The sequence below is a fragment of the Amblyraja radiata genome, chromosome 1, assembly GCF_010909765.2.
Source record: "Amblyraja radiata isolate CabotCenter1 chromosome 1, sAmbRad1.1.pri, whole genome shotgun sequence".
Taxonomy (NCBI): domain Eukaryota; kingdom Metazoa; phylum Chordata; class Chondrichthyes; order Rajiformes; family Rajidae; genus Amblyraja; species Amblyraja radiata.
Window position 1 is genome coordinate 143,037,879 of NC_045956.1, and position 13,576 is coordinate 143,051,454.

General features: G+C 41.6%; 1 protein-coding gene across 9 annotated transcripts in view; it reads right to left on the reverse strand.

The window, feature by feature from the left end:
* Nucleotides 1-13,576, reverse strand: part of celf4 (CUGBP Elav-like family member 4) — a 1,189,269-nt gene that overhangs the window by 300,651 nt on the left and 875,042 nt on the right. For all 9 annotated transcript variants that reach the window (XM_033032265.1, XM_033032259.1, XM_033032244.1 and 6 more), the window contains one exon: nt 13,156-13,235. In XM_033032265.1, the coding sequence (XP_032888156.1) occupies nt 13,156-13,235 (80 nt within the window). The remainder of the gene's footprint in view (nt 1-13,155; nt 13,236-13,576) is intronic.

The window sequence follows — 13,576 nt, forward strand, 5'->3', positions numbered from 1 at the left end:
TTTCACATTACTTTTCTCCCTGAAATAATAAATAGACATAAAAAAAAAAAAATCAATGGTGATTTTGTCAGCTACCATTTGGAATATGATACCAACAACACCACCATGGCACAGCTAGTAGAGCTGATGTCTCACTACGCCAGAGACCTGGGTTCAATTCCAATCTCGGGTGCTGTCTATGTGGAGTTTGCCCATTTCCCCTGTGACTGCGAGGGTTTCCTCTGGGCACTCGTGTTTCTTCCCACACCCCAAAGACGTGTAGGTTAACTCGCCTCTGTAAATTGGCTCCAAGTGTTCGAGGAGTGGATGGTCAATGGATTCTTTATTGGCACATGTACCATGTACAGTGAAATACATTTGTTGCATACAGATCCTCTAGACTATCTCAGTACATAAACACAATTTATTGTGCCATATACAAATAACCAAGGTAATAACTGAGTTTTTGAAATTCTCATTACGAATTTTCAAGTGGTGAACAAAAACTAACGTGCAGGAGGAACTCAACAGGTCAGGCAGCATCTGTGTAGAGAATGGACAGACAATGTTTTGGGTCAGGACCTTTCTTCAGAAGGGTTTGTCCATTCCCTCCACAGATGCTGCCTGACCTGCTGAGTCCCTCCAGCACTTTGTGTTTGCTCAAATTCCAGCATCTGCAGTTTCTTGTGTCCCCAAGTTTCAAGTGCTGTTGGCTTCCAATTAAATTCACAATGAAAATAATAGCTTCTGTGAATTTCTAGGAAATTGTATTCAATTTGCAAAAATATCCCACTAACTTTCAAAAATAATGTTGTGTTTCAGCAGGCTAATCAGTTATCTTACGCGCATTACATTGCTCCTTGCTTTGTCAAATTAATTCTCATATTGCTTTGTGTGAATTTGAATTCATAGATTCCTGTGGCGTTTATTAATAAGTTGTGTTCCCACTCCACTCTGTAAGAATGCTTTAAAGAAACCATGCAAAACCACAGGAGCAAATATCTATTTTGGCCTACTTTTGTGTTTCTGGATCTACAATCAAGAGGCAAAGCTGTGATATTACACACTTTCTCACTGCCCCCACGCAGTTCAATCTGCTTTCAGCAAAGACTGTAGCCAATGTAAAACACAGCAGACTTGTTATCACATTTGAAATAATACCAAATGCTGACAGAATGGTACAGTAGCAACATGACTGAGTCAATTTTTGTCCATAAATTATCATTCCTCTTATGTTAACCCTGAGTTTAATATATCCTTTTCACCAATCCAAGCAGACAAATCATTGACTGTTTACCCTTTTAATAGTGTTCAGAATATTGTCATCTCTGACAGATAGATCACTTTTCTGTTTATCAAAAATGTTGTTGTTCAAGATATATTATACTTCATTGCTCACTTTCCCATAAGGTAGGATTGTACTATATGTACGATTTTTGCAATGAAATGAATCATACATCCATCTGCTAACTCTTTTAATCTACCTATCTTTCAAATCCTTTCTCATCTCCATGGTTTGAAATGCCCTCCAGTTTGGATCACATTTTCAGCTTGTGCCTCATTTGAACACAAAAGTGGAAAAATAGGTTTCTATTTTTATCTTTATGTCTGACTGCACTTCATTTGATTATACACAATCATTTGATTCCTAACCAGTTTGGCAGGAATCTAGTAACTGTCTCCTGTAGCTATAGTTGATAGCATGAATTCATGAATTAAAACATTTTCATACCACAATTGTGCAACAAACTGCTCATGGTTTGATGTCCCAAGTTCCTCAAATAGCATATGATGTCACACATCAAGTGTGTGCCTAGTTCAGCATTCAGCGATATTCTAGATTTGGGAGTGAGCTGTAGCAACCTGCATTAGGGAGTTTAATCTCTTTCCTTCATATTGAGCTGATAAGAGACTTATCCCAAACATTATTAAACTCCAGCAATAGTTCATCCTGAAAGGATGTTAAATTTATTGAGTTGAACTGAAGGTCATTCTCTTGATAAAACTATCACATACTGACTACCATTGATTTATAGAAAGATATATATATATTATATATTATATATACAAGACTAGGTGGAACCCATTGGGTCCCATGTTCACACTGGAGGGCTGGTCCCCTAACGCAATATTCCACCACCCTACCAATTCCAATATTGGTGACCAGTGGGGGTGGGGGCTTTCTGGAGCGCTAGTATGGGTGTTGTGGGCCAAAGGGACTGGTTTCCAGAGGGCTAGTATGGACATTGTGGGCAAAATGGATTCTTGGGCTGGCAGCTCAGTCACTCAGGCCTGGTGGGCTGGCAGCTCACTCACTCAGGCCTGGTGGGCTGGCAACTCACTCACTCAGGCCTGCTGGGCTGGCAGCTCAGTCACGCAGGCCTGCTGGGCTGGCAGCTCAGTCACGCAGGCCTGACAGCTCAGTCACTCAGGCCTGGCAGGCTGGCAGCTCAGTCACGCAGGCCTGCTGGGCTGGCAACTCAGTCACTCAGGCCTGGCAGGCTGGCAGCTCAGTCACGCAGGCCTGCTGGGCTGGCAGCTCAGTCACTCAGGACTGGTGGCTGGCAGCTCAGAAACTGCCAGAAATTCTGCCCAAAACAGGTGAGAAACTCTGTGAGAGAGAAGGGGAGAGGGTGGAGAATCGATTTAAACAAATTTTCATCTATTTCTGCAGATCACAGCAATGAAGGAGGAAAGTCTATCCTGGCCTGGATCTCACAGGGAGCCAATGAAGGGAGGGAGAAAAATACTGGGGTGAGGTTTAATACTTTCAGGGGAAATACTTACTGATGGGCCAAAGGGACTCCTCCTGGGCTAGTACAGGTCTGATAGGCTGAAGGGACTAAAAACATTGTAGTGAAATCTCAGTGAAAGGCTCTTTTTTCTGGACTTTTCTGGCCTGGCACTGGCCTTTTGGGCCAAAATGCTCTTCCTGGGCTAATACGGGCATTTTTGGAAAAAGGGACTGGTTTCACGGCTAATAGGTGACTTGTGGGCTGAAATGAGTGGTTTCAGGCAGGCCAAACAACTAATTTCATTTCATTTCCATTGCCATTTAAGTTTCAAGCACAGGGCAGGCCAAACAACTCATCTCATTTTCATTTCATTTCATTTCCATTGCCATTTCAGTTTCAAGCACAGGGCAGGCAAAACATCTCATCTCATTTTCATTTCATTGAATTTCCATTGCCATTTCAGTTTCAAGCACAGGTCAGGCAAACAACTCATCTCATGTTCACTAAGGGCTAACAAATCATTTGTTGCAAGTACATTGCAGACTCACAGTTCAGTAGACTCACAGTTCATTGGACTCAGTTCATTGGACTCAGTTCAGTGGACTCACAGCAGAATCAGAGTTGTGGCCTCTCCCCCGCGATCTTCCAGAGTGAATGACTCACATTCAGGCATCCGGGGTTTTATAGTCCTGTCCCCCCGGAAGGGGCGTTACCGTCAACATGGTGATTGACAGACGAGAGGACCAATCAGCTGATCTCAAGTTTTTTAAACACTCATAACCTTTTTATTTTTCATCGATTGGAAAAATCCACAGGGCTGCCTCAGCGGAGGAGGACTGTGAGTAAGATGGCCAAAATCATAGCGATATAGGGTAGCATTTTTTTCTAAAATCAATATATAGCGCAGACAGGAAGTGAAGATGAGACTATATATATATATATATATATATATAAAAAAAAATAAATTAATGGTATATATATTATATTATATTATGTTAAACTATTTAATAATTAATTCACAAAATATTTCCCACATTTTTATTCCCAGATGTTGCTCATGTGTACTGATGAGGCTGATAGTGATTATATAAATTGCCGCTGCAAACATCGTGTTGACAGCAGAATAATTTATGCCTATTAATGTTCAAATGAACACTTTATCTGTAATAATCGTGATGACTGTGACAGATCAAATATAAAGTCACAAATTTAGTTTAACCTATTTCAATAGTTTATGTATGGTCACTCTATTGCTTTTGGCATTGATGTAAAGCAATTTGAAATATGCATCATTGCAATCATGACAGCACAGCTCTGGAGTCAGATACAATCTGTCTTGGCTGAAGTAAAGCCAAGAAATAGTTTAATCGTAATTAGATTTAAATTGTGTACACTAATTATAGTTTGTTTCAAATGTACCGTGGTAAATGAACCATGTGCTCAGGTAGAAATTTCTTAAGCATAAGTTTTTACTTTGAGGAGAGAGTGATTGTGCTCAGCCGTGTAGTTGTTTTTTTGTGCACTCTTGTCATAACCCATCTCTTGTATTACTTTACTGCTATTTCTTGGATCCTTTACATCAACATCATTCATCATTCATATGTGATGAAATAACTGGTTCAGAATAATCCAATTACGATGTATATTGCACGATTGTTGCATAGTTTCATACAGAAACTTCAATATCTCACGTCAGCCAATTCAATATTTCCATCTATTTTTCCGTCTGAGAGTACTACAAGAAGTAGAACATCAGCATTAAAGAATTCCATTGATGCAGGGTTTCTCCCCACAGACACTGATCAAACTGTTGAGTTGCTCCATCAGTTTGAATTTGTTTGCTAGCATCTTCAGTGATGTAATTTGTTATTAAAAGTACTTTAGTGCACATTTCAATGATCTAATCGAGGCTAACATTTTGTTTTTTATCAAATTGTAAACCCGGAGGAATTGGGGATTACTTGTGATTATGTCCAGCTTTCCAGAGGAGTTAAGGTATGAATTAAGAATCAATGTATATTAGTTATAATATATACAAGTTAAAAAGTTAAATCTAGACCAAATAGGCACAATGTAATAGAATTTCAGCAGATTCACAAACAAGATTCCTTCTAAAATTACCAAGAAATGAGCATTAACAAATGCTACTGATAAATGCATTAAACATGGGAACCAAACAAAATATTTATATATGAAGAAAATAGTTTTGAAGTTTTAGCTTTTGAACCCAAATCTTTGATGTCTCAGAGGCCTGTCATTCTCTCTCCTTCAGAAGTAACCAGTTGATTGAATACATTTTGCAGTGTTTTGGGCATTTTTATGTGTGATGACAGGTATTTAAACTTTGTGATAATGAGACATGGCAAAGTGCCAAAGAGTGGGTCCAGTATTCTGTGTTCTGTTCAGAGCGTGGAAATACCATAGATATCAATGTAAAAGTTTCAGCCAAGAATGGAAAGAGTAGAAGAAATGATTACTTAGAAACCATGCAGAAAATATGATTTAAAAACCAAAAGGAATCATTCTGTTCAGACCCTTACATTGTGGATGAAATGGGTTGATATTTATGTGTAGGAAGAAACTGCAGATGCTGGTTTACACCAAAGATAGACACAAAATGCTGGAGTAACTCAGCGGGACATGCAGCATCTCTGGAGAGAAGGAATGGGTGACATTTTGGGTCGCACACCGCACCCTTCAATTCTTTGTGTCTCCCTCTCCTCAAACTCTCAGTCTGAAGAGGGGTCACGACCCGAAACATCACCCATTCCTTCCCTCCAGAGATGCTGTCTATCCCGCTGAGTTACTCCAGCATTTTGTGTCTATCTTGGGCTGAAAATTCGATGGTAAGAAGATAGGTTGGGAAATAGTGGAACGTTGATGAAAATATAGAGAAGGAAAATATATACAGTGAGGAATAAATAAAGAAAATGAAGAAAACTGCCATGCTCAGGCGATATAGCAATGTAGCTAATAGAGCTGCTACCACATAGCTCCGGTAATACGAGTTCAATCCACACCTCTGGCACTGTCTGTTTGGAGTATGCATAGTTTCATAGAGAATAAATGTCTTTCTCCCGGGTGATCTGTTTTTACCCCTGCATCACAAAGATCTGGGAAATGGTAGGTAATCAGTCACTGCATATTGCCTCTAATATGTAGACGAATAGTAGATTCTGGGAAGTGTTGATGAGAAAGGGGAAGAACAGTTGGAGGAATAATTAGTGGGGGGATGGGATTGTTCTCTGAACTGGCAGTCTTTGAGATGAGCTGAAATACCCTCCTTTTTTTAAATCATAGAACATAGAGCAGAACAACACAAGAACACACCCTGTGGCCGATAATGTCGGCACCAAACATGATGCCAAGCCAAACTGTTACCTGTCTGTACAATATCCATAACCCACCTTGTAGTAGCCCCCACCCCCTTGGTCATGACTGACCATGGGTGATGCATTCCGGCCGGATGCAAGCCTGGGCGATGTCATATGGAGGACAGGCTGTTGCCCATGCAGCACGTCCCCCCTCTCCACGTCGCTGATCGATCCAAAGGAACAGCAGGGCCGTTACAGTTTGGCACCAGCGCCGTCGCAGGAGCTGCCAGAGCGAGGTTGTAGACAACGACGAACTGCCTTAGGGGCTCCGACTCCAGATTTTCCTTGAGGTTTACTCCTGGAGCCTTTTCCATGACTGGATATGGCCACAAGGTAGTGGAGGTTTTAAATCAGAGTCTTCCTTCTCCTAGATGGACTGCCTTCCCAGGCTGACGAGTCCCATCTGCCCGAGACTCGTGGGGGCGTGAGTGTCTACCTTCCCGTGCAGGTCTATAGCACCTGCCCACTAACCCACCTGCATATCCATATGTCTATGCAAATGTCTCTTAAATGCCACTGTCATGTCTGCCTCAACCACCACTGTCAGTAATTAACCCATTTCCTTCCAAATGAGAATTAATCCTATCCTGAAGAATCTTCTCCAATAGCTTCCCTACCACTGATGTAAGGTTCACTAGCCTATAATTCATTGGATTCTCTCCACTTTCCTTCTTAAAAGGAGGATCAACATCTACTCAGCAGTCCCCTGAGACCGTGCCTGCGGCCAGAGAGGATGCAAAGATCTTCGTCATGGCTCCCGCAATCTCCTCTCTTGTGTCTCTCAATAACCTGGGATATATCCCATCAGGTCCTGCGGAAGGATCTACCTTAATGCTCTTCAAGAATCCCAAACACCTCCTCCACCTTAATCTCAAAATGCCTTTGCATATTAGTATTCACCACACTGAGATCAGTGTAATAATAATAATAATAATAATAATAATAATACATTTTATTTGCGGGCGCCTTTAAAAGTCTCAAGGACACCTTACAGAAATTAACAAGAGAGAAAAAACATATAGTCGGAGTAAAATAAATAATAAGGACATCACCAATACACAAATTAAAGACAGAAATCGCTCCAAAGACAAAAAATCAAAAACACAATGTGAAGAGAGAGCAGCGGCAGCTAAACCGCGCCAGCGTCCACTCTCCCTTCCGACAGCCATCTTGGACACAGACTAACATATTAACTTACACACAAAAACTTTTTTTTTTTAAAATCATCCCCCCACAATGGTCACCACTGTGGGGGAAGGCACAATGTCCAGTCCCCATCTCCAGTTCTCCCAAAGTCAGGCCTATTGAGGCCACCGCTATTGCCTCTACGGAGGCCCGAGGTTCCTGGCCGTTCTGGCCGGGTGCTATTGCCCCGGCGTCGGGAGAGTCCTCTCAGCGGCTGGGCCACCTGGAACGGCCACTTCCTAACTGGGGACCGCGGCGTCCGAAGCCGACAAGGCCGCGCCGGGTTGGAACTCCCAGGCTCCCGATGTTAGAGTCGGCGCCGCCCGCTCCGCTCCGCAGACCCGCAGCCCGGAGGTGTTGATCTCGGCGATCACAGCTCACCGGAGCACCAGCGCGTCGATCCAGCACGGCGACCCAGGCAAGGCATCGCCCGCTCTGCTCCGCGATAGCGCTCCAGCGCTGTGCCGCCACCGAAGCCGAGGTGCTGGGCGGTCCCCGCCAGGAAACGGGGCTCCACGCCCGCTTGTAGGCCACGAGGACGGGTCGACGGGGCAGCCCGGGGAAAAAGCTGCCTCACCAACCAGGTAGGGACCTAGAAATGTTGTTACCCCCTACCCCCCACATTAAAAAGTAATTTCTCCCACAGACAAGGCACAGGACTCACTAAAACTGCAAAAAAAAAGTGAATTAAACGGACGGCTGCTGGTTAGCAGCCGTTCCCCAAGATGGCTCCTCCTCCCGAATACTAACATAGAGAATACTAACATGCAACGGCAGCCTGAGATATTCCATGGAGGACAATAGTTAGACTTTGCCGATGAATGGGAGTCGTGACTAGTTCCAGGAATCATGCTGCCCAGGTCACAGGCCTTTCGGCCCAACTTGCCCACACCAACCAACATGCCCCATCTACACTAGCCCCACCTGCCTGCATTTGACCCATATCCCTTTAAACCTACCCTATCCATGTATATGTTCCATTGTTCTTTTAAACATTGCAATAGACCTACATCAACTACCTCTTCTGGTTGCTCATTCCATATGCCTACCACCCTTTGTGTAAAAATGTTGCCCCTCAGATCACTATTAAATCTTTCCCCCCTCACCTTAAACCTATGTCCTCTGGTTTTTGATTCACCTACTCCGAGTAAAGCCCCTGTCCTACTGTACGAGATAATTCAAGAGTTCTCCCGAATTTTCCCCGATTCGAACTCGGAGAATGTCCGTAGCGGGTCCGTAAGAGTTTGTGGATGTCTCGTAGAGACTCGTACGAGTAAAAAGTAACAATTTTTTTCATCAAGAGTATTTATTTACTCGTGGACATTTTTTACAGGGATGAAAAAGCGTCGCAAGTTTACCGGATGTCCCGGGTACCTACTGTTAGCATTACGAGCTGCTACGAGACATCCACGAACTCCTACGGACCCGCTACGGACATTTGCCGAGTTCGAATCAGGGGAAAATGCGGGAGAACTCTTGGATTACCTCGTACAGTGGGACAGTGGGGCTTTAGTATCTGTGTATTTACCCTATCTATCCTCTCATAATATTAAATACCTCTATATGATCACCCCTCATCCTTCTGCACTCAAAGGAATAAAGTCCTAGACTGCTCAACCTCTCCATAGAGTTCAGGTCCGGGAGTTCTGGCAATATCCTTGTAAATCTTCACTGTACCCTTTCTAGCTGAATAATATCTTTCCTATAACAGGGTTTCCAAAACGGAATGCAATATTCCAAATGTGGCCTCACCAATGTCATGTAATATAATCTCCCAACTGCTATATTCAATGCTCTGACTAATGAAGGTCAATGCGCCAAAATAACTTCTTGACCACCCTTTATACCTTAGCACTACTTTCAAGGGATTATGTACCTACACGCCTCGATCCCTTTGCTCTACAACACTCCCAGAGGCCTGCCATTCACTGTATAGAACCTGCCCTGGTTGGACTTCCTAAAATCCAATACCTTGCACTTATCTATATTAAACTCCATTAACCATTCCTCAACCCACCTGCCTAACCGATCAAGATACCACTGCAATTTTTGATAACCATCTTCGCTATCTACAATATCACCCTCTTTAGTGTCATCTGCAAATTTACTATTCACACCTTGGACATTCTCATCCAAATCATTGATATACTGTAGACGACAAACAGCAATGGACCCAGCACCGAACCCTGAGGCTCACCACTAATCACAGACCTCCAGTCCGCGAATCAACCTTCCGCCATCACCCTATGCTCCCTTCCATGAAGCATCCCAGGAAGAAACTGCAAACTCCACACAGACATCATTGGAGCCAAGAATTTATGTTGTGAGGCACCCGTTCTACTAACTGTGTTCCAGTGCCAATCCATGCGGTAATGAAATACAAAGAAACAGAAAAGTGACCAGACAATGATAAACTGCACTCAATAAATCTGGTCATCATTTGCACTTGGAACAACCAATCTAAACATAAATTAACCAACAACAAAAAGACTGATTCTGAGCTCACAATCATTTTTGTAAAATTGTTGAAAACAGCTTGGAAACATTTGCACTTTACTTTTTCCAGTCTTAAACTGACCTGTTCATCTGAGTTTGAGTCTGTCTGTTGATTGAGATGCAGCTCAATATCTGAAAACAGACTGCAATTTTACAAAATAAAGCGAGCAGGGAACAACAACTCTTGCAGCGGGTAAGAACATTATTTGTTATCTTGGGACTTGGGTTTGAATTCAATCTAGCTTGTTGGAATGAAATTCTCCTTTCTCCCCAGCTGTGGGGGACAAATTGAAATCTGTCTGTGTAGTTTCCTAATAGGTGCAAACCCAGCATGCACAATAGATCATAATTTAATGTAACTCGTCAATTGCAGCCAGTGATGCTGTAAGGGATGGTTGGATGGGTTGAAATGGTTTTCTTATTTAAAATATATTGATAGAAAGGAAGGAGCAGAACATTTTTAAATGTGGTAGAGGTATGAACTCCAACTTACAGAATCTGAATTGAATCGTACAGAATCATTACCTTTTCTTTTCTTTTTCCTTCTTTTGCAAATTCATATTAATTTCCCTTTGATATTTTCTATGGTTAAAGAATTTAATTAAAATTAATTAGATTGGATTGATATTACCTGTCTCAACTACCTCTTCAGGTAGTTCGTTCCATATACTCACCACCCTTTGAGTGGACATTTTGCCCCTCAGGTTCATCTTGCCACTCTCACCTTAAGCCTGTGTCCTCTGGTTCTTGATTCCTCTACCCTTGGTAAAATACTTTGTGCATTCACCTCATCTATTCTCCTCTCTGCTCATGGGACAGACCCACTAATGTGTTTCATTTTTGGATTTTAGCCTTTTAACAAATACAAAGCCACTTCTGATGACAGCAATTTGTCTATTTCAGCAGCTTCCCCAAACTCTGTCATCAGATGTAATTGCACACCGACAACCAGTTCCTCCGTTTATACTTTTGTTCAGGATGCTGCCTTATCTGCTCATTTTAATTCCATTATATGGAACATCCCGATAATTGCACTGAAATCCATTCCTTCTCGGTCACTCAGGAGCAGGCAAGAATCATAGAACTTTAAACACTGTAATCAGGTGATCTATCCTCTCAAGTGGCATTAGCATTTTTCTCCACATGATCTGCCTAGCTAAACATGCCCAATCAAGGCGTGAACATTACCAGAACATATGCAAAAGGAGGGAGAGTTGGTGATGTGTTTGTTCAAAGCTGTTTCACTGTTCAGTGCGTTGAAAGTTGAAACTTTACAAAATATCTGTTTCCCCCTCCCCTTCCAATCTCCATATCTTTTGATTCCCTTACTCTTCCAAAACAAGGTTCAATCAGATGCATATATTGTGTATAAAGCCAAGAAATATGTTGTATTCTGTTGCGATGACTCTGTCAACGTCTATCTCTACACAGTCCAGCATCCCTTTTTCTTTATATTCAGCCTCTCTTTTTACAGAGAAGGATTACAGAGAAGGTTCACCAGGCTGATTCCTGGGATGGCAGGACTTTCATATGAAGAAAGACTGGATAGACTCGGCTTGTACTCGCTAGAATTTAGAAGATTGAGGGGGGATCTTATAGAAACTTACAAAATTCTTAAGGGGTTGGACAGGCTAGGTGCAGGAAGATTATTTGCGATGTTGGGGAAGTTCAGAACAAGGGGTCACAGTTTAAGGATAATAGAAGGATGTCTTTTAGGACCGAGATGAAAAAATCATTTTTTAAACAGAGAGTGGTGAATCTGTGGAATTCTCTGCCACAGAATGTAGTTGAGGCCAGTTCATTGGCTATATTTAAGAGGGAATTAGATGTGGCCCTTGTGGCTAAAGGGATCAGGAGGTATGGAGAGAAGGCAGGCATGGGATACTGAGTTGGATGATCAGCCATGATCATATTGAATGGCAGTGCAGGCTCGAAGGGCCGAATGGCCTACTCCTGCACCTATTTTCTATGTTTCTATGTTTCTTCACTTTCAATACTTTAAAATCAGATCTTTTTTAGCTTCCATATATTAGAAAGATGAAAGGAAGTGAATGCCTTGCATCTTATTTCACTGTAATAACGGTGTCTCTGCCTTTTGTGTCTTTCTAAGACAGCTTTAACATCTACCTGATTAGATTTAACATTTAACCTGAAGGATAGCACAACTGGCAATGCAAAGAGGCTACATTCAAAGCTATACAGAACCAAGTGAGGGGCCCAAGCTTGTAACCTTTCAAAACACAAGTTGATATTCAGAATTGTTCCGTTCACATTTCCAATGTATCCCTGGTAAATTGCAGCAGTACAGAGTATGAGTTGGAATAACCTTCTTGATTTATTGGTTGATTATCTAGACATTCTTCTAATGTTTAAAGTATTCAATCTCACTGGTCATTATCTATTTCAGTTCGATCTCTCTTTCAATTCTTCACAAATGCTTCTTCAATTGCTTCATTTAAGTTGGTTTCAGTTTTGCCAACACATCCAATTGGCAACTTTTCTGCCAGATTTGTGAGCAGAGGGGAATTAGTACATGTTGTAATACAACCAGAACATATTCTGTCCCACTCATGTGCCTTTCACCACAATTGCAAAATGATAACTTTTAAAGAATAACAGATCCATTCCTCTCTTGCATTGCATTCCTTTGCCAGAACATGGCCAAAACAAATCCCACAGTTCATGTGAAATTTGCAAAATAAAATTAACTGCAGTGAAAACACATGCCGATAGAATTGAAGACATATCTGAAGCTTGTGCAGAATACTTCTGCGAAAGGTCCCCTTTGTAAAATCAATTTACTTACTTTCAATTATACTTGAAAAAATCTATTTTGGAAAGTTCTCTGGTTACCAAATTCCTTTGTAATGAAATTCAGTTACGGTGATTAATGCAATTTATAATGAGTGGTTCAATCTTTATCACAAGTTCCATCCCTGCTGTCTACTTAACAGTCCAGACTGAGTGCACCGTTTCATCACAGTGGTGGCTTTGCCACTGAGCATGGATGGGTTCCAGGGACATTCTCACATGTAAAATCTAAACCGAAACACCAGTCTGGAGATGTCTCCATGCTCAGCCACCGCACAGGCCAAAACATACATGAATGTCAACGATTATGGGAATGATCGCAAATCAGTTAAAACTCTCGCTCCAGACAGACATGGCCATTAAAATAAGATGCAGTATTCTCTTTAGAATGCATTGCTGATGGCAATGCAAATTCATATATAATTTTGAAAGAATAAACGTGAATATCCTCATGTGCTTGATGACTTGTCATTAGCAGAATGGCAGACTATTTTTTATGTTTCTTTTAAATTGCTTTGGCACTCGTCGAAAATTGTAAAAAGTTAAAAGAAATTAATCTCTCTGATTGTACTTACTGGCATCGTCTGGCTACCGTGTAAGGCGTTGATAGCTGCCTGGGCTTCTGCATGTGTGGAAAATTTCACAAATGCACATCCTGTTGGGGGGAAAAGAAAGGACAGGCTGCTGAACTGAGGAGAATGTAGCTCTTTGGGATATACTGGAGTGCCTTAATTTAACATTAGCATTATTGTTGAAGTTATGGTAGATAAACAGATTTTTTTCACTTACATATAAACAGTAAAATAAAAGCACACAAGCTGAAATTAGGATATCAACCACACAGTGTATTACTGAGCCAGTCACACAGGGTATGCAATATTATACTTCTCTACACAAATACTGATCAGCCCAATCCGGAAATGAAAAAGAAAATGGTGTAAAAACTCAGCAAATCATAGTGTCATAGAGTCACACAGCAAAGAATCAACATTTTGG